General features: G+C 42.1%; 1 protein-coding gene across 2 annotated transcripts in view; it reads right to left on the bottom strand.

Annotated features, from left to right (window-relative positions):
• Nucleotides 1–21,760, bottom strand: part of heatr1 (HEAT repeat containing 1) — a 95,879-nt gene that overhangs the window by 57,222 nt on the left and 16,897 nt on the right. For both annotated transcript variants that reach the window (XM_038814348.1, XM_038814341.1), the window contains exons 8-15: nucleotides 21,325–21,449; nucleotides 16,691–16,805; nucleotides 15,516–15,623; nucleotides 14,968–15,085; nucleotides 11,871–11,978; nucleotides 4,397–4,492; nucleotides 3,330–3,418; nucleotides 1,070–1,281 (exon numbers count right to left, since the gene is read on the bottom strand). In XM_038814348.1, coding sequence (XP_038670276.1) covers nucleotides 1,070–1,281; nucleotides 3,330–3,418; nucleotides 4,397–4,492; nucleotides 11,871–11,978; nucleotides 14,968–15,085; nucleotides 15,516–15,623; nucleotides 16,691–16,805; nucleotides 21,325–21,449 — 971 coding nt within the window. The remainder of the gene's footprint in view (nucleotides 1–1,069; nucleotides 1,282–3,329; nucleotides 3,419–4,396; nucleotides 4,493–11,870; nucleotides 11,979–14,967; nucleotides 15,086–15,515; nucleotides 15,624–16,690; nucleotides 16,806–21,324; nucleotides 21,450–21,760) is intronic.

The raw sequence follows: 21,760 nt of genomic DNA, 5'->3' as shown, positions 1-21,760 counted from the left end.
AGCATGTGTACTGTGCTCTAGGAGTGCTGCAGAAATACAAATACACCATATGGCGATCTTAGAAAATAATCTATTCCTCAGAATATGTATATTTCCTCATCTATGCCCCTCTTATTCCAGGACCGGTTGAGCAAAATAATTTATAATTAGGCATCTCACTAAAGTACACATCGTGGCTCAGGATTCTTTGGTCATTGTTCCCAAAAAAAATGGTTTGAACAGTGTGGTTTTCAATGTATACTCTGAGCAAAATTTTAAAATGTAGATGCAAGGGCTTACAAGGCAGTCCAAGTCAACGTCCATAAAAAGCAGACAGTCAAGCAACTTAAGGAAGCAACATGTACCCAAGCCGATTACTACGGTTATTTTAAATTTGTAAATGTGCACAAGGAAAAATGCAGTTCTACCACGCATATATTTAAGAAAATGATCTTTCCACTCACATTTTGGCTACTTTTCTCCCTTAGCCCAATCCCTCCGTCTTGCACCACCCCCGAAATGAATACACGATATCCATAGGATCCCGACAGTACAGGAGTGGGCCATTCGGTCCATCGACTCTTCAACTGTATAGTGTTCCAGTATGGTGGATTAATTGCACTGGACCACTGAGTTGCTTAGACTGATAGAAAGTCTTTGTAATTAAAAAGTGAGGGGAGTCAAGAGAACTAAATGCAGCCTGGATTTATTGACATTGTTCTGAAAAGGTCACTATATTTTTTTGCACATGATTCCTGACAACTGCAGAGTTGGTATGCCCATGAGCAAAGCCAGGGCGTCAACAACCAGATAATGGGCATACCCAACAAAGATCGATGTTCAGTTCGAGCAATTCTGTTCCTAAACATTTCCACAAAAAAACCCCCCAAAAAATCACAGCCTCTCAAGAGCGCTGGAATTCGGTTTGCTGAATGACACAATTGACTGGAAACGCTCAGGTTCTCAATCTTACCCCCATCACAAATCAAAATATATTAAATTTTAGAGATGAAAATGTCATATTTTCAAATTGTACACCGAGCTAAACTGCTCGAGATAAGCAGTATCGTCATAAGCAAACACCTTTTACCTGTTGACCAGCCATGGAATAGAGGTGCCTTGGAGCAAAGACCCGAATCAGCAATAAAGATTGTTATTTTCTGCTCAGCCGATGCTTTGGCTGGACTGGTCAAGACCATGTAAGGCAGGAGTGCCATCCATATTTGATTAGCCAGTGTTTCATTCCCATTGTGCAATTTTCCTGAGCTTAAAAACGTTACTGCCTCTTCAAGAACAATATGCCTAGGAGAAATGACATATTGGAAAGCATAACATGCTGCAAATATTTAATAAAAGCAAACATACACAAAAGTGTGGAGGAGACACAGATTTTTTTAAATGCACGAGCGTTAAGAGAATTACAATAAAACAGTTTTGTCACTCCTTCCCCCCCCCCCCCCCCCCCCCCACCCCCAACCTTTTTATAGCAAACAATAGGGGCTGGTTTAGCTCACCAGGCTAAATCGCTGGCTTTTAAAGCACACCAAGCAGGCCAGCAGCACGGTTCGATTCCCGTACCAGCCTCCCCGGACAGGCGCCGGAATGTGGCGACTAGGGGCTTTTCACAGTAACTTCATTGAAGCCTACTCGTGACAATAAGCGATTTTCATTTCATTTCAATAGTTATTGATGCAATGTTTTATTCTTCTAGTGAGTGGTGATATTGTACAACATGTATCATGCTTTGTGAAATAATCCTGTTCATCCAATGCAGGCAAATCCTTCGTCACTGTTTTTGCCCCAAATTGAATAACTGAACATTTGTTTGTATCTCTGACATAAGCTTGCAAAGTTCATTTTGTACAAGCATAACACACAGCATCAACGAATATTGATTAGAAAAGCTTTAAAAATGCTAGAAATATTTACCCGGTCAGGCAGCATCTGTGGGGATAGAGAAAGAGTTAACATTCAAGATTGAGGACTTCAGAAAGGTCACTGAGCTGGAATGTTTTTTTAAAATAAATTTAGAACACCCAATTCTTTTTTTCCCCCAATTGAGAAGCAATGTAGCGTGGCCAATCTACCTACCCTGCACATCTTTGGGTTGTGGGGGTGAGACCCATGCAGACATGGGAGTGTGTGCAAACTCCACATGGACTCCCGGTTCTCGGCGCCGTGAGACAGCAGTGTTAACCACCATGCCACCGTTTGACCTGGAATATTAACTCTCTTTCTCTTGCCACCAGATGTTGACTGACCTACTGAGTATTTCCAGTATTTTCTGTTTTTATCCACGTATCCAGCAGCTGCTTTTGCTTTAAAAATGCCTGGTTTGCTTGCTGGCTGTGTCAATTAGTACAACAGTAGACTTGTTATTCAGACCTATTGTCACATGTACCGGGATAGTGAAAAGTATTGTTCTGTGTACAGTCCAGGCAGATCATTCCATACATGAACAACATAGGGCATACAATAAATACACAATGTAAATACATAGACATCAGGGGAAGCATACGGTATGTAGTGCTACTCAGTGGAGAAGATGCATAGAGAGATCAGTTCATACCGTAAGAGGGTCAGTAAGGGGTCTGGTAACAGCGGGGAAGAAGCTGTTTTTGAATTGGTTAGTGCGTGGTCCCAGACCTTTATATCTCCTTGTATCTATTGTTGGCCAAAGTCAGTGGTGTGGAAGGATGAGACACGGCTAATGTTTCAGTTCATAGCCAATATACTGTGACTTGTTGGTGGCACGGTGGCGCAGTGGTTAGCACTGCTGCCTCACAGCACCAGGGACCCTGGTTCAATTCCGGCCTCGGGTAACTGTGTGTGGAGTTTGCACTTCTCCCTGTGCCTCCGTGGGTTTCCTCCCTGTACTCCGGTTTCCTCCCACAGTCCAAAGATGTGCAGGCTAGGTGGATTGGCCATGATCAATTGTCCCTTAGTGTCCAAAAGGTTAAGTGGGGTTACTGGGATTGGGTGGAGGCGTGGCTTGGGTGGGGTGCATTTTCCAGGGGCCGGTGCGGGCTCGATTGGCCGAATGACCTCCTTCTGCACTGTAGGGATTCTATGACTTGTGTTGTTGGATCTTATGGAGCAATTGAGAGGACAGGATCAGGTAGGGCTTGAATCTTCTTGGCCAAAGCTAATGTAAGAGAATTGTGATTTGATGGTAGCCAGCGCCTGTTAAAATGTAATAATTTAGAAACGGGACAGCGGGAAGTTGAAGGGTAACATGTGGTGAAAGCAGAGAAAATGTCTGGCAAAATCCTTTGTGACTCTGCTTTTATTATTTTAATTATCTATATTATATTTATACAGCGCTATCCTGCTGTTAAAATTATACCCACCAATGCTCATCCTCAGAAAGGTCCGCTCTTTGAAACAGCGGCAAAAGACAAGATACAGTCTCTTCTTGACCAATGCATCCAGAGAAGGCCTATAAAAGGAACAGGACGAAATTGAAAATTAAGCATTAATATTTAGCCCTCTTTGAGCAAGAGGTTAGCACCATTAGATAGACAGGACAGAATCTTCCTATAGCTGCCACTGTGCAAAATGTTTTGATTCAGAGGGTTATGAGTCTTGGAACTCTCTTCCTGAAAAGGTGTTGGAACCAGAGTCTTTGAATATTTTTACGGCAGAGGTGGATAGATTCTTAGTAAGCAAGGGAGTGATAGGTTTTCGGGGTAATGGGATGCAGATTTAAGGTTACTATTAGATCAGCCATGATCTTATTAAATGGTGCAGCAGGCTCAAGGGGCTGAATGGCCTCCTCCTGCTCCTTGTTCATATGTATATTTGGATGTGCAATGCTCATCAATGTATCATCACATGAGAACTAGTGGGTCTCCCATAGCATTGATTGTGGAAAGCCTCTGGTTTGGAGCATGACACTGTGATGTCCAGCTGCTAAGAATAACTGTGTTTCCCTTTAAGACCACTGCCCCAAGACTCCTTCCTGAAGGAAGTAGTCTATAAAGGCAAACTGGAGGGGTTTATAAATTGTTGGGTTGGAGACCAATTGTCGCTGTTTTCAAATTTTAAGATTCTGGATCAAAAGATCGATGAACTCTGACACCTCCAATATGAAATGTTTATACTAGCTGCAAGACTTTTGTTCGATAAGACTGCTTGTCAAATGCTTTGAAGCATGCTGACGTTGTGACACACGAGTTCTTTAAATTGAAAGGCAGACCAAAAAGAGTTACATAAAACTGAATTATTTGGTTGTGAAGTGTTTTTCCATTCCAGGTAATAATGAAATACAAATATTTATTTTTATTTCATCATTAAAGTAAAATGAAATAACTTCTACAGATTAAATGAGATAATCCAAAAACAAGACAAGGCTCTCTTCTTCATTTTATGCAGGGGAATGAGCATAATATTTTTAATAAAAATATACTCAACTCACCTCCAGAGCTTGCATAGCAACCAGGACTACCTCTAGACTGTCATCTTTTAACCGTTCCAAAATAGCTTCCTTCAGAAAAAGATGATCACATCCCTCCTTTGAAACAAAAGTTGTACAAATAAACTACAGCCCATGCCTAATTGTGTGATCATATAAATTATAATTTTTCACTGACCATGATATTACATGTTTCATTGTGTTACGTACGATCCTAGTAGGGACTGTTAATGTCGAAAGAGAAATCCAAACACCCCATTAACTGACACAGCAACACAACAATATTTTTGTTTTTAAAAAAAGCAAACGTTTGCTGGATATTTATTATGTGTACAATTTTGCTTCTGCTCTTATTTGTTGTTTATATAAATGGCTTACTAAAAAATGTTTTTTTTAAAAAAGCAAACATTATTGTATATGAAAATGAAATGAAACAAAAATTGCTTATTGTCACAAGTAGGCTTCAAAATAAAGTTACTGTGAAAAGCCCCTAGTCGCCACATTCCGGCGCCTGTTCTGAGAGACTGGTACGGGAATTGAACCCGTGCTGCTGGCCTGCCTTGGTCTGCTTTAAAAGCCAGCAATTTAGCCCTGTGCTAAACCAGCCCCATAATGCATGTATACATATATATATGACAAAAATTAAACAAGAGTAGTGCTACTAATTTACATATGTTAAACCAACCCAACGGAATACTACAGCTCTTTGGAGTCCACTTTGATTTTTCCTCAATTCCTCAGTCTTTCAGAGTTCTTTCCCTCTGGTTTCCACTGATGATTTTTACTTGGCAGCTCTGACAATTTTTAATTCCTCATAAATTTGGGCTTCTCTTTCTGAGCAAGGGCCTCAACTCAAAATTTCCACTTTGTGATTCCAGAGGAGGAACACCCCCGATTCCTATTGGCCTCTATGCTCCTTGTTCTGACCACCAACAGATTTACAACTGGCTTCTCACACCATTCCAAGCTGACCCTGCTGGCAGCTTGTTCTCTCTAAGTGAGCTGCAAACTGCATCGGAACAAAACTCCAACTGTCTTCTATGAGAACAGTCAGATAAATAAAGCAAACAAGCTTTCTAACCCACAGATGCCCATCTCCATGGCAACATGGCATACATTTGGATGTTCCCAAACAGAAATGTAATTAACCACCTTTACCATCAGAACCATTGTGGTGCAGTGGGTAGCAACACTGTCTCTGAGCCAGAAGCTCTGGGTTCAAGTACCATCCCAGGACTTGATGGCCAAGGAAGGTGAGTTCATAGCGCAGTCAAATAGGTTGAGTGCGTCAAGCTGCAAATCCTGCCACATATGCCAATAGCTGATGGTAGTGGGAGAGACTCCCCGTCAGCCACGCTTGATGTGGAGTGGTGCCCCTCAAACTATAAGCCCCTGGTGACAAATTAGCTACCTGTTCCCAGGAATTACCAATTATGGAAACAGACAAAAGTGCCTTAGTACACTACTAGGCACAGGAAGAGTATAAAATATGACAACCTTTTGAACTAAAACCTTGATGCTGTGACCCATATGAATAATTCATATCTCCAATGTAAATTTCCTCTTCCCAGACTCCCTAGTCCCACTAAGCAGCCCAGAATGGGTTATCCATTGTTTCACTTCCAGTTGTGACTTTGGAAGGCTATCTTTACACTCAAATTAACCCAGGTTTTAATTGATTCACACTCACTTTAGGGTTGTTTACTAGGTTCCCAATCAGGTTTTCCATTTAATTTAATTTTTTTTGTAAAAATATTTTATTGAGGCATTTATATTATAATTAACAGAATAAGCTTCCATTTAACTTAATGTAACACTTTAATCTCCAAACTAAAAGTTATACCTTTAAAACGCATGAATTATAAAATCAGATATTTGCAGTGACTGCAACAACTCTGTACTACAATTGAGGCTGCTGTCCTAAAAGGTCACAGCCAATCATAAAATCTAACATTAGGTTCCATTTAAAAAAAAAAAGAAATCGCAATATGCAGTAGAATTTTCACTAAGTTTACATATATGTTCTTTTACATGGACATGTCTATGGTAATGATCTGCAGCTGCAAGTAGCAGTTATATTCATAAAAAAATACGTAGAAAATAGAAGCAGGAGGCCATTCGGCCCTTCGAGCCTGCTCCGCCGTTCATTATGATCATGGCGGATCATCAAGTTCAATACCCTGATCCCGCCTCCTCCCTATATCCCTTGAGCCCCAGGAACAATATCTAATTCCTTCTTGAAATTGCACAATGTTTTCGCCTCAACTATTTTTTTGTGGTAGTGATGCCACAGGTTCATCACTCTCTGGTTGAAGAAATTTCTCCTCACTTCAGTCCTAAATGATATATCCCAGTGAGCCAGAGAAGACACAGCCAGAGTGAGCCACAGCTAAGAGTGAGTTTGGGAATTTGAAGCTAGGTGGGAATTCAAAGCTGAGTGAGCAGGAGGTGCTTTTTATCCTTGGTAAGTGACTGGTAAGTAGTTTTTCCTTTTTCTTTTCATTGGTATATTTATTTTTTTCTTTGTTTTTTTTTTGGAATTGTACTTGTACAAGTTAACCAACGGTTTAAGACATGGCAGGAGATCCCAGATCCGTGTCATGCTCCTCGTGTACGATGTGGGAGCTCAGGGACACGTCCACTGTCCCTGGCTCCTTCGGGGGGGGGGGGGGGGGGCGCGCTCTGTCGTGGTGCACATAGGCACCAACGATATAGGTAAAAAACGGGACGAGGTTCTAGAAGCTGAATTCAGGGAGTTAGGAGTTGTACTAAAAAGTGGGACCTCCAAGGTAGTAATCTCAGAATTGCTACCTGTGCCACAAGCTAGTCAGAGTAGGAATGTCAGGATAGATAGGAGGAACGCGTGGCTCGAGGGATGGTGCAAGAGGGAGGGGGCATTGGAACCGGTTCTGGGGGAGGTGGGACCAGTACAAACCGGAAGGTCTGCACCTGGGCAAGGCTGGAACCGATGTCCTAGGGGGGTTGTTTGCTAGAGCTGTTGGGGAGGGTTTAAACTAATGTTGCAGGGGGATGGGAACCAATGGAGGAAGTCGGAAGGTAGTAAAACAGGGACAGAAACAAAAGCCAGTAAGGGGGAAAGTGTAAGGCACAGGAGACATAGTCAAAAATCAAAAAGGGCGACAGTACAAGGTACAGTGACTGAAGGAAGCTCAGTGAATAGGCCCAGTAATACTAAAAGGAATAAAATGGGAAGTAAAAACATTAATGGTAAGCGATGCGGCAGGTTGTTACATGAAGATATGGGTTCAACGACAAGGAAAATTAAGAGAAAAGTTAAGAGGAAATATAACTTAGGAGAGGTTACTGATCAAAGTGTTAAGATTCAAAACAGAGGTATAAAAGCCAACATAAGTGTACTTTACCTGAATGCTCGTAGTATTCAGAATAAGGTAAATGAGTTGATGGCGCAAATCATCGTGAATGACTATGATTTAGTGGCCATCACGGAAACATGGTAAAGGATGGTCACGACTGGGAGTTAAATAGCCACGGGTATTAAACTATTCGGAAGGACAGAGTGGATGGTAAGGAAGGTGGTATAGCTCTGTTATTTAAGGATGACATCCGGGCAATAGTAAGGGATGACATCGGTGCTATGGAGGATAAGGTTGAATCCATTTGGGTGGAAATCAGGAATAGTAAGGTGAAAAATTCATTGGTAGGAGTAGTCTATAGGCCACTAAATAGTAACATTATGGTGGGGCAGGCAATAAACAAAGAAATAACTGATGCATGTAGAAATGGTACAGCAGTTATCCTGGGAGATTTTAATCTACATGTCGATTGGTTTAACCAGGTCAGTCAAGGCAGCCTTAAGGAGGAGTTTATAGAATGTATCCGCGATAGTTTCCTGGAACAGTATGTGCTGGAACCTATAAGGGAACAAACGGTCCTACATCTGGTCCTGTGTAATGAGACAGGATTGATTAATGATCTCATAGTTAGGGATCCTCTCGGAAGGAGCGATCAAAATATGGTGGAATTTAAAATACAGATGGAGGATGATAAGGTAAAATCAAACACTAGTGTTTTGTGCTTCAACAAAGGAGATTACAATGGGATGAGAGAAGAGCTAGCTAAGGTAGACTGGGAGCAAAGACTTTATGGTGAAACAGTTGAGGAACAGTGGAGAACCTTCCAAGCGATTTTTCACAGTGCTCAGCGAAGGTTTATACCAACAAAAAGGAAGGACGGTAGAAAGAGGGAAAATCGACCGTGGATATCAAAGGAAATAAGGGAGAGTATCAAATTGAAGGAAAAAGCATATAAAGTGGCAAAGATTGCTGGGAGATTAGAGGACTGGGAAATCTTTAGGGGGCAACAGAAAGCTACTAAAAAAGCTATAAAGAAGAGTAAGATAGATTATGAGAGTAAACTTGCTCAGAATATAAAAACAGATAGTAAAAGTTTCTACAAATATATAAAACAAAAAAGAGTGGCTAAGGTAAATATTGGGCCTTTAGAGGATGAGAAGGGAGATTTAATAATGGGAGATGAGGAAATGGCTGAGGAACTCAACAGGTTTTTTGGGTCGGTCTTCACAGTAGAAGACACAAATAACATGCCAGTGACTGATAGAAATGAGGCTATGACAGGTGAGGACCTTGAGAGGATTGTTATCACTAAGGAGGGAGTGATGGGCAAGCTAATGGGGCGAAAGGTAGACAAGTCTCCTGGCCCTGATGGAACGCATCCCAGAGTGCTAAAAGAGATGGCTAGGGAAATTGCAGATGCACTAGTGATGATTTACCAAAATTCACGAGACTCTGGGGTGGTCCCAGCGGATTGGAAATTAGCAAACGTAACACTACTGTTTAAAAAAGGAGGTAGGCAGAAAGCGGGTAATTATAGGCCAATGAGCTTAACTTCGGTAGTAGGGAAGATGCTGGAATCTATCATCAAAGACGAAATAGCGAGGCATCTGGATGGAAATTGTCCCATTGGGCAGACGCAGCATGGGTTCATAAAGGGCAGGTCGTGTCCAACAAATTTAGTGGAATTTTTTGAGGACATTACCAGAGCGGTAGGTAACCAATGGATGTGGTATATCTGGATTTCCAGAAAGCCTTTGACAAGGTGCCACACAAAAGGTTGCTGCATAAGATAAAAATGCATGGCATTAAGGGTAAAGTAGTAGCATGGATAGAGGATTTGTTAATTAATAGAAAGCAAAGAGTGGGGATTAATGGGTGTTTCTCTGGTTAGCAATCAGTAGCTAGTGGTGTCCCTCAGGGATCAGTGTTGGGCCCACAATTGTTCACAATTTACATAGATGATTTGGAGTTGGGGACCAAGGGCAATGTGTCCAAGGTTGCAGCCGACACTTAAGATGAGTGGTAAAGCAAAAAGTGCAGAGGATACTGGGAGTCTGCAGAGGGATTTGGATAGGTTAAGTGAATGGGCTAGGATCTGGCAGATGGAATACAATGTTGACAAATGTGAGGTTATCCATTTTGGTAGGAATAACAGCAAACGGGATTATTATTTAAATGATAAAATACTAAAGCATGCTGCTGTGCAGAGAGACCTGGGTGTGCTCGTGCATGAGTCGCAAAAAGTTGGTTTACAGGTGCAACAGGTGATTAAGAAACCGAATGGCATTTTATCCTTCATTGCTAGAGGGTGGAGTTTATGATTAGGGAGATTATGCTGCAATTGTATACGGTGTTAGTGAGGCTACACCTGGAGTATTATGTTCAGTTTTGGTCTCCCTACCTGAGAAAGGACGTACTGGCGCTGGAGGGTGTGCAGAGGAGATTCATAAGGTTAATTCCAGAGCTGAAGGGGTTGGATTACGAGAAGAGGTTGAGTAGACTGTGACTGTACTCGTTGGAATTTAGAAGGATATGGAGGGATCTTATAGAAACATATAAAATTATGAAGGGAATAGATAGGATAGATGCGGGCAGGTTGTTTCCACTGGCAGCTGAAAGCAGAACTAGGGGCATAGCTTCAAAATAAGGGGAAGTAGATTTAGGACTGAGTTTAGGAGGAACTTCTTCACCCAAAGGGTTGTAAATCTATGGAATTCCTTGCCCAGTGAAGCAGTTGAGGCTCCTTCATTAAATGTTTTTAAGATAAAGATAGATAGTTTTTTGAATAAAGGGATTAAGGGTTATGGTGTTCAGGGCGGAAAGTGGAGTCGAGTCCACAAAAGATCAGCCATGATCTCATTGAATGGCAGAGCAGGCTCGAGGGGCCATGTGGCCTACTCCTACTCCTAATTCTTATGTTTCTTATGTTCTTATCCTCAAACTATGACCGCTAGTTCTAGACTCCCCCACCACCAGAAACATTCTTTCCTAATCTACCCTGTCTAATCCTGTTAGAAGTTTATAAAGTTTCTATGAGATCCCCCCCCCCCCGCCAATCTTCTAAACTCCAATAAATATAATCCTAACCGATTTAGTCTGTCCTCATTTGACAGTCCCACCATCCCAGGAATCAGCCTGGTAAACCTTACTGCACTCCCTCCATAGCTAGAACATCCTTCCTCAGATAAGGACACCAACCCTGCACACAATACTCCAAGAGTGGCCTCACCAATGCCCTCTACATTTGTAGCAAAACATTCATATTCCTATACTCTAATCCTCTCGCTATGAAGGTCAACATTCCATTTGTTTGTTTTTTTTACTTCCTGCTGTACCTACACGATTACTTTCAGCGATTGATGCACAAGGATTCCAAGGTCTTGTTGTGTATCCACCTCTCTCAAATGACATCCATTTAAATAATAATCTGCCTTCTGATTTTTGCTACCCAAGTGGTAACCTCATATTTATCCACGTTATACTGCATCTGCCGTGCATGTGCCCACTCACTCAGCCTGTCCAAATCCCGCTGAAGCATCTCTGCACTCTCCCACCCAACTTTGTATCACCTGCAAATTTAGAAATATTACATTTAGTTCCTCCCTTACCCAAATCATTAATATATAATGTGAAGAGTTGGGGTCTTAGCACAGATCCCTGCAGTACCCAACTAGTCACTGCCTGCCAATCAGAAAAAGACCCACTTATTCCAACTTTTTGCTCCCTGTCTGCTAACCAGCTTTCTATCCATCTTCAGACACCACCTGCAATCCCAAGCACTTTAACCAACGTCTTTTGTGGGTAAACTCACACATCAAGATGATTGAAACTGAAGAGAACTGAGGGATTTCACGAGCCTCTCCAATAGGTCTGGACTCAGCCCAGGCACAATCACCAACAATTACCAGCTTTGCTAACCTGTATCTAGCAGTTCCTTCAGATAGTTATAATTTCTGAATAATATCCTGTTTATTTAATTACATTGTAAACCCCCAACATTAAAATAACTTCAAGGTCTCATGGCATTTATTGGAACTACTCGAGTTACTTTGCATAGCTTTTATGTCAACGGAAATACAGAAAATTCTGCGGGTTGAATTATGGAATTTTAAAAATCAATTGATTACTAAACCTTGCAATACCTGTGAGGTGTTAATGATTTCCTTCAAGCATTCAACAGCAGATATTCGGATCGTAGACTGTGGGTGATTTAGACTCAGCAACAAAGATGTGTTAGAATCTGCCAATACCTAAAATAAAAATTAAATTTAGTTCAGAATTAACAAAGTCCTTTATAATTTTCCCCACACCCTTTCTCCTCAAGACATTGGCTGTTTTCTGGGACATGCTTCCACCAATCCCAAGGTCAAATTACATTATTCATGTGAGTGCAAACACTGAGTGTCAATAGGTTACTCAGACATAGGAGTGCACCATACTATAACGGATTCTGCCCTTGCCCAATGATAGCAGTTTGGAGTTCTTTGAGCAACAGTCATTCATATCAATCTGGAAGAACCTTTGGGAATTTTCCTAACGAAGTGTAGGTTAGTTGGACTGGCCATGCTAAATTGTCCCTTAGTGTCCAAAAACGGTTCGGTAGGGTTACTGGGTTATGGGGATAGGGTGGAGGTGTGGGCTTAAGTAGGGTGCTCTTTCAGAGGGCCGGTGCAGACTTGATGGGTCGAATGGCCTCCTTCTGCACTGTAGGGATTCTATGATTTTCCCCCTCCCAGCCCACTGCTGTAAATGCCAATTATGAGTTGCTCGGCTATTGAACTTGTGGCCAAGCTCAACGAAACATACAAATGCCATAATTAAGCCTCAGTCCCTCCTGTTCTCTCTTGCTAAAGATGAGAAATAACTAGGCCAGGAAAACTGTACAAGTTCTATTTATATTTTTGAATGAAAGAAGAAACAGCCATTTAAGCAGGTCTGCATTGTAGCAGCAGTTAAAGTGTAGGGAAAGGCGTTAGCTAACTTGTGCTAAGCACAGTATGACAAGCAACAATTAGATAAACGGCTAAGAGTTAAATGCAGAATAGGTCTCACGGAGAATCCCTTTCCCTTCCTGGAATATTGAACATAGAACATAGAACTTACAGTGCAGAAGGAAGCCATTCGGCCCATCAAGTCTGCACCGACCCATTTAAGCCCTCACTTCCACCCTATCCCCGTAACCCAATAACCCCATCTATCCTTTTTGGACACCAAGGGCAATTTATCATGGCCAATCCACCTAACCTGCACGTCTTTGGACTGTGGGAGGAAACCGGAGCATCCGGAGGAAACCCATGCAGACACAGGGAGAATGTGCAGACTGCGCACAGACAGTGACCCAAGGCAGGAATCAAACCTGGGACCCTGGCGCTGTGAAGCCACAGTGCTATCCACTTGTGCTACCTATCCCCCTGAAAAGGCAGAAACTAGCCAGTAGCTGTGACAGTGCAGTACGCTGTGTCAACCTAACATTACCGCTCAACTCTCTGTCTGGAAGTGTGGATTCAACACACAGCCTTCTAACTCAGAAATTAGGTTGATACGCAAAGATGAAGAACTGGAATGCAGGGCGACAATTAGATTGAGAAGAAAGCTATTAAAAGCAAGTAGCAGTGGTTAGGTGATTCCAAAATTCAAACAGTAAGACAAAGGTGATTTATAAAAGAGAATAATGAGTTCCATAAATTTGAAGTCCTAGGAAAGAATGAGCCATAATGAGTCATGATAAAACAGTGAGCATATGAGCGGGAGGCAGGATATGCAAGCTGGAGTTGAAGTGTCATCTGGTTGCAACACCAATCAATCCCAAATCAGGGGCAAGGTGGGCTACCTGAAGAATGAAGCTCTCCCCTTCTCTGTTCCAACAATGTAAATCTACTCCAACCTAACCACATGCTCCCAACTGCATTAGTTTAAACTCAAATTTCCCACATCTAATTGCCTACCACGGTATTTTGAGGAAAAATGATCAGTTTTATGCCAATTTGCACTGGGGTATTGAGAGAGTGCGCAAAATGCACTCTGCGTGGATGACAGCAGAGTGAGAGAAATAGATGGATAATAAATATTTCCCTCCGTCAGATGGACTGGGACCCATGACTAAAAGTAAAATAACTGCAAAGGAGATTTACCAGGATGTTGCCTGGAATGGAGAGTAGGTCATACGAGGAAAGGTTGAGGGTGCTAGGCCTTTTCTCATTAGAACGGAGAAGGATGAGGGGCGACTTGATTGAGGTTTATAAGATGATCAGGGGAATAGATAGAGTAGACAGTCAGGGACTTTTCCCCCGGATGTAACACACCATTACAAGGGGACATAAATTTAAGATAAATGGTGGAAGATATAGAGGGGATGTCAGAGGTATGTTCTTTACCCAGAGAATAGTGGGGGCATGGAATGCACTGCCTGTGGAAGTAGTTGAGTCGGAAACGTTAGGGACCTTCAAGCGGCTATTGGATAGGTACATGGATTAGGGTAGAATAATGGACTGTAGGTTAACTTCTTAAGGGCAGCACGGTAGCATTGTGGATAGCACAATTGCTTCACAGCTCCAGGGTCACAAGTTCGATTTCGACTTGGGTCACTGTCTGTGTGGAGTCTGCACATCCTCCACGTGTGTGCGTGGGTTTCCTCCGGGTACTCCGGTTTCCTCCCACAGTCCAAAGATGTGCAGGTTGGGTGGATTGGCCGTGAAAAATTGTCCAAAATTCTATGATTAACCTAGGACAAAAGTTCGGCGCAACATCGTGGGCCGAATGGCCTGTTCTGTGCTGTATTTCTCTATCTCTATCTATCTAACTGCTAAAACCCACAGTGCCTTTCAACTGCAATTTTCTTAGTAAATTATATCAGTCGTTTGCCCATCATATTGCTTATGGTTCTTTAAAGAATACACCATATTCTAATGAGGAAGTGTTGCACAATACATCGCTGCATTAACTTCAAACATATTTTTATAAAAAAGGATAGTGCTATTGCTTCTATGATGCAAGAGATTGAACTTAAATTCTCGTCATGTAACTTGAATGTAATAGTTATAGTTTTAAAGAACAGCAGTACTTTAAATTTATCTGATAGACCAAATACCATTTTATTTTTTAAAAAGCTTCCCAGGAAAGAAAAATTTTCAAAAAAATATGAACCCTACTGTTGTATATTTAATTGTACAGCAGGCATCTGAATGGTTAGGCATTTTTTCTTTTAAAAAATACTTGCCTGAGCTTTGAAGTCTACATTACCTGATGCTTGGCACTGTTCAAAGACAGATAAATAAATTGGTGAAAGACATCTTGCTCTCTCTTGCTTTTGATCTTCTTCAATCGTTCTTCTAAAACTGAATCAAAAGCATTAGGATACCTGCGGAAAAAAAGAACGGCAAGTTTTTAAAATACGGGTTAAAAAAAAAAGACAACTATATACCAGGAAAAGTGCATGAAAAGATTGAATTTATTTTCAGCTCAACATACTTAATCGCTCTCACAAATGTCTTAAAATAGCATAACGCAAAAAACACTTTTGTTTTGCAGGAAATAAACCCTTCCTTTTCTCCACACATTTTTTCATCCGTTAGCAGGAGCGCAAGCAGGCAATCTGCTGCCAGACATCAATGCAACAAAAAGATGGCTATCAGGTGATACTCCATTTAGCTTCTGTCACTGCCCTCTATTTATTTCCCTTCCAATGCAGCTAGATTCAATTCAGTGTCCTCCTGAAGCAAAATGACCAAGAACCGGTCCAACTCACTCGGTCACCATGCCACATTCAGAACAGGTATCTTTTTGCTTACTTTGTTTCCAAACGTCTGACCACGGGCATAATTTTCTGATTTAAAGCAGAGAGACTGTCAGAGTTGGCACTCTTTGTCGAATGGGAAATGTACTCCTCAAGAAGTACACTAGAATAGAGGGAGAGAAAAAATGAGATGTAGCATGACTGAATACAATAATAAAGATAAATGAAGCACAGTAGTAAATCCCTACTAAACTACAGGCAGATATTTATCAATATAAATCCCACCAAAAGATTCCAGGCGGCAGGCCCTTGTAGAAGACGATGTGTGATTAACAACTGCAGTAACACATTATTCAGCAAATTTATCAAATGGCAATCTGCCCGTAACATTTTGCCAGATGTAATCTATCACTTACTAACTCAGGACAAGAACATTAGTTTTATTTCACGATGTTGCACAAATTTTATTAAATAAAGTACGAAACAGAATAATTCATGAACTGCCTAATTAGTTTACCATATCAGTTTCAAACATTTCTCTCCAAGATTCAGCCTGCAGTCTTCAGTTTACATTTATACTCAGTGTAATTATTTTGCTTTTGTAGATTTATGTTCTGGCTTTAGAATAGCTCCAAATGGGCAAAATTAGTTTTGTCTTTGGATTTAACATTTTTGAATTACAGGCAACTCTCAAAGCAGAAGTAATGACATCTAGATTTTCTTTTAAATTAAAATCATCAACGTGTTCAGTGGTTGCTGTAATAGTGTCGGGAATGAGTAGCATGGGTCAGTGTGTGCATCAGGGTAGAATAGAGGAAAATGAGCAGTTGAGGCACAAGGTACAATGTTGGAGTGGAAAGTGATACTGAGGAATGGAGCGAAGAAGCCCTTGTGTAAAGTGAATAGGGATGCAAGGAAAGCTTGGTGTAAAGGGAAGAAGACAATTTCTAAAGTCAGCACTGAGCAACCAGTGGAAAGAGCCAGTGAGCGACTAGAAGATGGAACGTGGAGTTTGGGAGATATCTTTTTTGGAATTGTCGCATGCATAAATTTTATTTTTCTGTATACCGTGAGACACGGCCGGAGTGGTAAAAAGTGGCAGCGTCTCAGACAATTTCCAGAAGGAACAACATTTTGCAGAAAAGTCTTGGCTAACAGGACTGATGATGTAATTGGCAGTCACAAGAAATGTTATTGTAGATACAGAAGTACACTGCAAATGATCTTTACTTGGCTACAGTGTGGTCCAAGTTGCTCTCCAGTGTAATGTTCTGAAGTATGGCTTCCAGCAGTTGGATGTGGGTTTGGCAAACGGAAGTTTCTCCCTGCTCTTCAGCCATTTCATCTGGGAAGATCAAGAAATATAAATGAGTCACACAACAAACAGTTACGCAAGAAAACAGCTGATAAAGCAAAATGGTAAAATTAGTTAACCACACTATCCTTTCACCTCCATTAGCAGGGAAAAAAAATTCAGGCCAGATTATAAAGGCATTAAATTAAATCAGTTTGGCATTCTTTATTTAATTTTTAAAACTAATGCACAATAAAAAGCTTCACAATTCAGTATAAGAAGTATCGGCGGGATCTTCCAATCTTGCCTGTCAGTGGGATTTATTTGTGCCACTGTAGTGGACTTTTGATTGGTTTGCTGTAGCAAGCGAGAAAATCGTGGCCTTTGACTCAGAAAAGTCACAGGATAGCGAATGCAGATGTTAGAAATGGCAGCACAAGGGGTGTTCTTCACTACTTGAAGTCAAGACACATTAGTTGCAGCAGAGCAGAAGGTTTTATTAGATTTTACCCGAGCATATCGGAGGGCCGGTGCAGACTCGATGGGCCGAATGGTCTCCCTCTGCACTGTAGGGATTCTATGGAGACCTACCCTGGGGCAAAGAAAATGGGTGGTTTTATGCACGCTAAAGACCCTTCCCCAAAGGTTGGAGGCTGCCCTACTCATGGCCCTCATGTGCCTCCCAGTGTGGTGCCAATCCATGCAGGGTTAAGTTTGACATCTGCTGAACTGAATGATCTTTGTTGGTGCGGTGCAAATTGAGAAGGTGGAACACAGCGACCCCTAGCCAGGGATTTGGGAAGTGTTTGTGCATGGATGTCAAACGAGACCCGACTAATTCAGCTGAGATGTCGCCCTTGGAGGAACAGCCTGCTGGCATTTATCGTTGGGGCTTATATATGAAAAGATCTATTAATGGGGATGCTGGAGGATTAAAACTATCTGTAGAATTGTATGCGTGTGTCAGCATGAGCAACAGACTTCAGGGAAACCAGAGGAGCTTTAAAAATTATTTTATTCAGAAGCTAAATAAAAATCAGATCTTTGGCTTTAAAAGTGTAAAACAATTATTTTAGAGTTTATGGCCCATATTTCTGAAGTGCAGCTAACTAGGTTTGGTTCAGCGTCTTCAAGAAGGGAAAACAAAGCAATCTTTCAATTATTAAAATAACTATTATAACTGTCCCTTTCTGGGTTTTGTAATTATTGTCGGATCTGTAGTTAATTTGGTCATTTTATTACGTTATTACGAAGCTGGGCCACATGAAAGGCAAGATTGCAGGTTCAAATCTAGCCATTACGAAAGTAGCTGTTCTCAAGAAGAGCAGCAATTGTTCTCCTGGGTCAGGAAGAAGATCAAGGGTTCTGATCTCTCAAACAGTGCCCAGCAACCTCTGCAGGATGTGGATCCACCAAGAATTGAATCAGTGCCAGATTGAGCTGGCTTGCTGCATTGTCAAAAACGTAAATAGTAGCCACTTGGAAGTGATGCCAGAAAGGAGCAGCAACTATGGAGCCAAACTCTGGGAAGACGTGGATACATTTCGGACAGACGTGGATGCACATGGGTGTGTGCATCCTAAATCTATTACATAGCCATAAGCAACGCATAAAGAACCTACTCTTTTGTTTTATTCATTTAAGGGATGTGGGTGTCGCTGGTTAGGTCAGCATTTACTGCCCATCTCTAGTTGCCCTTCAGAAGGTGATGGTGAGTTGTCTTCTTGAACTGCATCAAATAGTTCACTACATAACATAGTTAACTAGCTATGCAGCTGGCCAACTCACATCGACTAATGCATGATGCAAAAAAAACTACGTTTTATTAATTATATCAGAAATGTAAATCATAAATTTTGTATCCTCAGTAGTACAATTCCTTCCATATCAAAGGAAGATTTTTTTGATACCAAAGTGATTTGACTGTTTCTTTTGGCCTCGTAAGAAACAGATTCTAGAAGAATTACTCTCAGGCATAATAATGATAGCATCAACATTTATTTATCATAATACCTTTAATGTAATAAAACATCCAAGGTGCTTCAAAGGAGAGGTAGAGAATAAAATATTGCTTAAAATAGAGACATGTTGCCAAAGCTTTCCACCTTGCACTAATCAGGACAAATGCAAGAATGTCTCACTTGAAACAATCAACAATTTATGCTACAGGAGAAAAGGATGCTGATTGGTTGGCAAGTCAATTCTGATTGAGGCATTGCAATGGAGAAAGCAATGGGGGAAACTCAGCTTCCAGTTTCCAGGGGCGGGATTCTCCGATAATGGGACTAAGTGTTGACACCACAGTAAACGCCAACATGTTTTACGACGGCGTCACCTGGCCCCTAGGAGCACCGCTCCTGCGCCACACAGGGGGCCAGCATGGCACTGGAGCGCCTCATGCAGCTCCAGCTGCCGATAAGGGGACCAGCACAGGCGGCGTGGGTCCACGAATGCTCGCCACGGCTGGTGCGGGTCCGCGCATTCGCGTGGGTTGCCGTTTCTGCGCCGGCCCCCAGGCAATATGGTGGAGCTCTACTCTGGCCCGGTGCGGAGGAACATCGGCGTCCCCGCAATTAGCCCGTCGATCGTTTGGCCCCGATCACGGGCCTGGCCACCGTGGAGGCCCCACCCGGAGTCATATCCCCCCCCCCCCCCCCCCCCCCCCACCAACCAGGATGGACCCCACAGCCAGAACGCCGAGGCCCCGCCGGGTAGGACCAGACACAAACGACGCCGGCGGGACTTGGGCAAACGCGGCGGGCATTCGGCCCGTCGAGTGCGGAGAGTTGCCGGGTGGGCCGCATTGATCGCCATTGCCGCCAATTCTCTGGTCGCCGGAGAATCGGCGGCCCGACGCCGCAGTATTCGCGCCCTCCAACCCCTCCCCCCCAGCGATTCTCCGACCCGGCGCAAGATCAGAGAATCCCGCCCCAGGTATCTAGACCTTACGTCTCAATGATTGGCCGATCAAATCAAATAACACGTTCCTCCAGCTGGTCGTGATAGGCTGTGCAGTGACCGTACTCAAACATCCTGCGCTTGCAAAACCCTCATTTCTAATTTGCCGTGGAAAAGCAATGAAAAATTTTAGGTTCCGGGGTCATTGAAAAAAGATGCAAGGCTTGAACGTATGTCTTTTATTTGCAGAGAATGGATCGCTACGTTTGAATATGTCACTTCTCGCAAGCATAAATGAGCCATGTTACAAACTCAACTGATTATTGCTTGTTGTTATTGCTATTAGCACATTCAGGATTGTTCATCAAGTGCGCCCAATCACGTTTAATAAAAGACGTTTTGTTTTGGGTTTTGCAAGTACAAGTTGGTCTCCACTCTGCATATTATGAACAGCTGGAGGTACATCTTGTTTAACTCCATCAGCTAATCGTTAGGACAAAGGGCCCAGTTGCCTGGCAACCGTATGCATGGGGAAAATATAGTTCCCCACTTTCTCCATGGCAACACCTGAACCAGAATCGACTTGTCAACCAATCAGCATTCTTACCCCGGAGCATAAATTGTTGTGATTGTTTGAAGCTTGGCATGCATGCATTTGTGCTGATGAGTGCGAGACGAAAAGCTTCAGCAGTATTCCAAGTTCTGTATGACCAAGCCACTATTTCTAAAACAAAATATGACACTGAGCAACCGGAGGTGAAATTAGGATCTTTGATCAATAAGGTAAGTTTTAAGGAACGTCTTGATAGAGAAGCAGAGATTTCGGGCTGTAGCAGCTAAAGACATGGCCACCAATTTTAGAAGGGTTAAAATCGTGGATGCTCAAGAGGCCAGACAGAATTAGAGGAGCGCAAATGAGCAGCATTTTCAGAATTAAGACAGGCTATGGTTTCAAATGCCACACAAGGGTGTAAGCTGACATCTACTGCAGTACATTGACGTTTGCTGCATGGTCGAAGTATTGTCATCCAGATGAAGTGTTATATCAAGGCTGTTTGCCTGTGTCAGTTCATATTATTCCTCAGACACTACTTAAAGGAGTTCAGTGAATTCTTTCTGCATTCTTCCCTCAGCCACCACTCCAAAAACAGATTCACAAGCGAATTTGTTACATTCCTGCCTGCAGTATCTCACTATGCACAAACGACTGTCACGTCGGCTTGCATAACGGCCATTGCACTTTGAAGTAACTCAAAACATGAAACGCTTTGAGATATCTGATTGTCATGCTAAGATGTTGTATGAAGCCTTTGATTTAATTAAAGGATAAACAAATTTGCAGCCAGAGCCACAAAGTAATTCAATAGATTTAGCGAAAACAATTAGTTAAATGTATTAATATCTCACGGGCAGGCAGAAAAGGATATAGTTGTCCACTCATGGGCATAGAGATTAACAGCACAGAAAGAGGCCCTTGGGCCCATCGTGTCTGTGCCAGCCATCAAACACCTATCTATTCTAATCACGCTTTCCAGCACTTGGTCCGTAGCCATGTATGCAATGGTGTTGCAAATGTTCATCTAAATGCTTATTAAACATTGTCGTGCCTAGAAAGATAGCATACAGGCATGCAAAAGCAAATGCATTAAAAAGAAAACGATCACAACAATACCTGTGATAACGGAACGGATCAGAGTGGGTAGAAAGTAGTGAAGCAAAGGAGAAACTTGATAACGAGTATCAATTTCTTGGAGAATTGTAACAAGGCCAGGGATATTACAGAGATGATTGAAGGTTCTGGAAAATAAAAAAAACAATGATGAGACAATGAAGCAGGAAGCTAAAATCATTCCTGTTGCTGTGTCTTCCCTTTCTAATCAATTAGAGATAGGAGACAAACGTCACTTCAGCCTTAAGATAAACATTATTGGAAATATGGAATAAAAATAAAAATTAGAAAGCAGTCGAGTGATCACCTGAAAGGAATGGATGGGACTCGTCTTCACTGCGATAGCTGCCCAAATAACCATCAGTAATCAGGGCAGCACGATAGCATAATTGCTTCACAACTCCAGGGTCCCAGGTTCGATTCCCGACTTGGGTCACTG

This window comes from Scyliorhinus canicula, chromosome 1 (genome assembly GCF_902713615.1).
Source record: "Scyliorhinus canicula chromosome 1, sScyCan1.1, whole genome shotgun sequence".
Lineage (NCBI taxonomy): Eukaryota > Metazoa > Chordata > Chondrichthyes > Carcharhiniformes > Scyliorhinidae > Scyliorhinus > Scyliorhinus canicula.
This window is presented reverse-complemented; position numbering and strand designations above follow the sequence as displayed.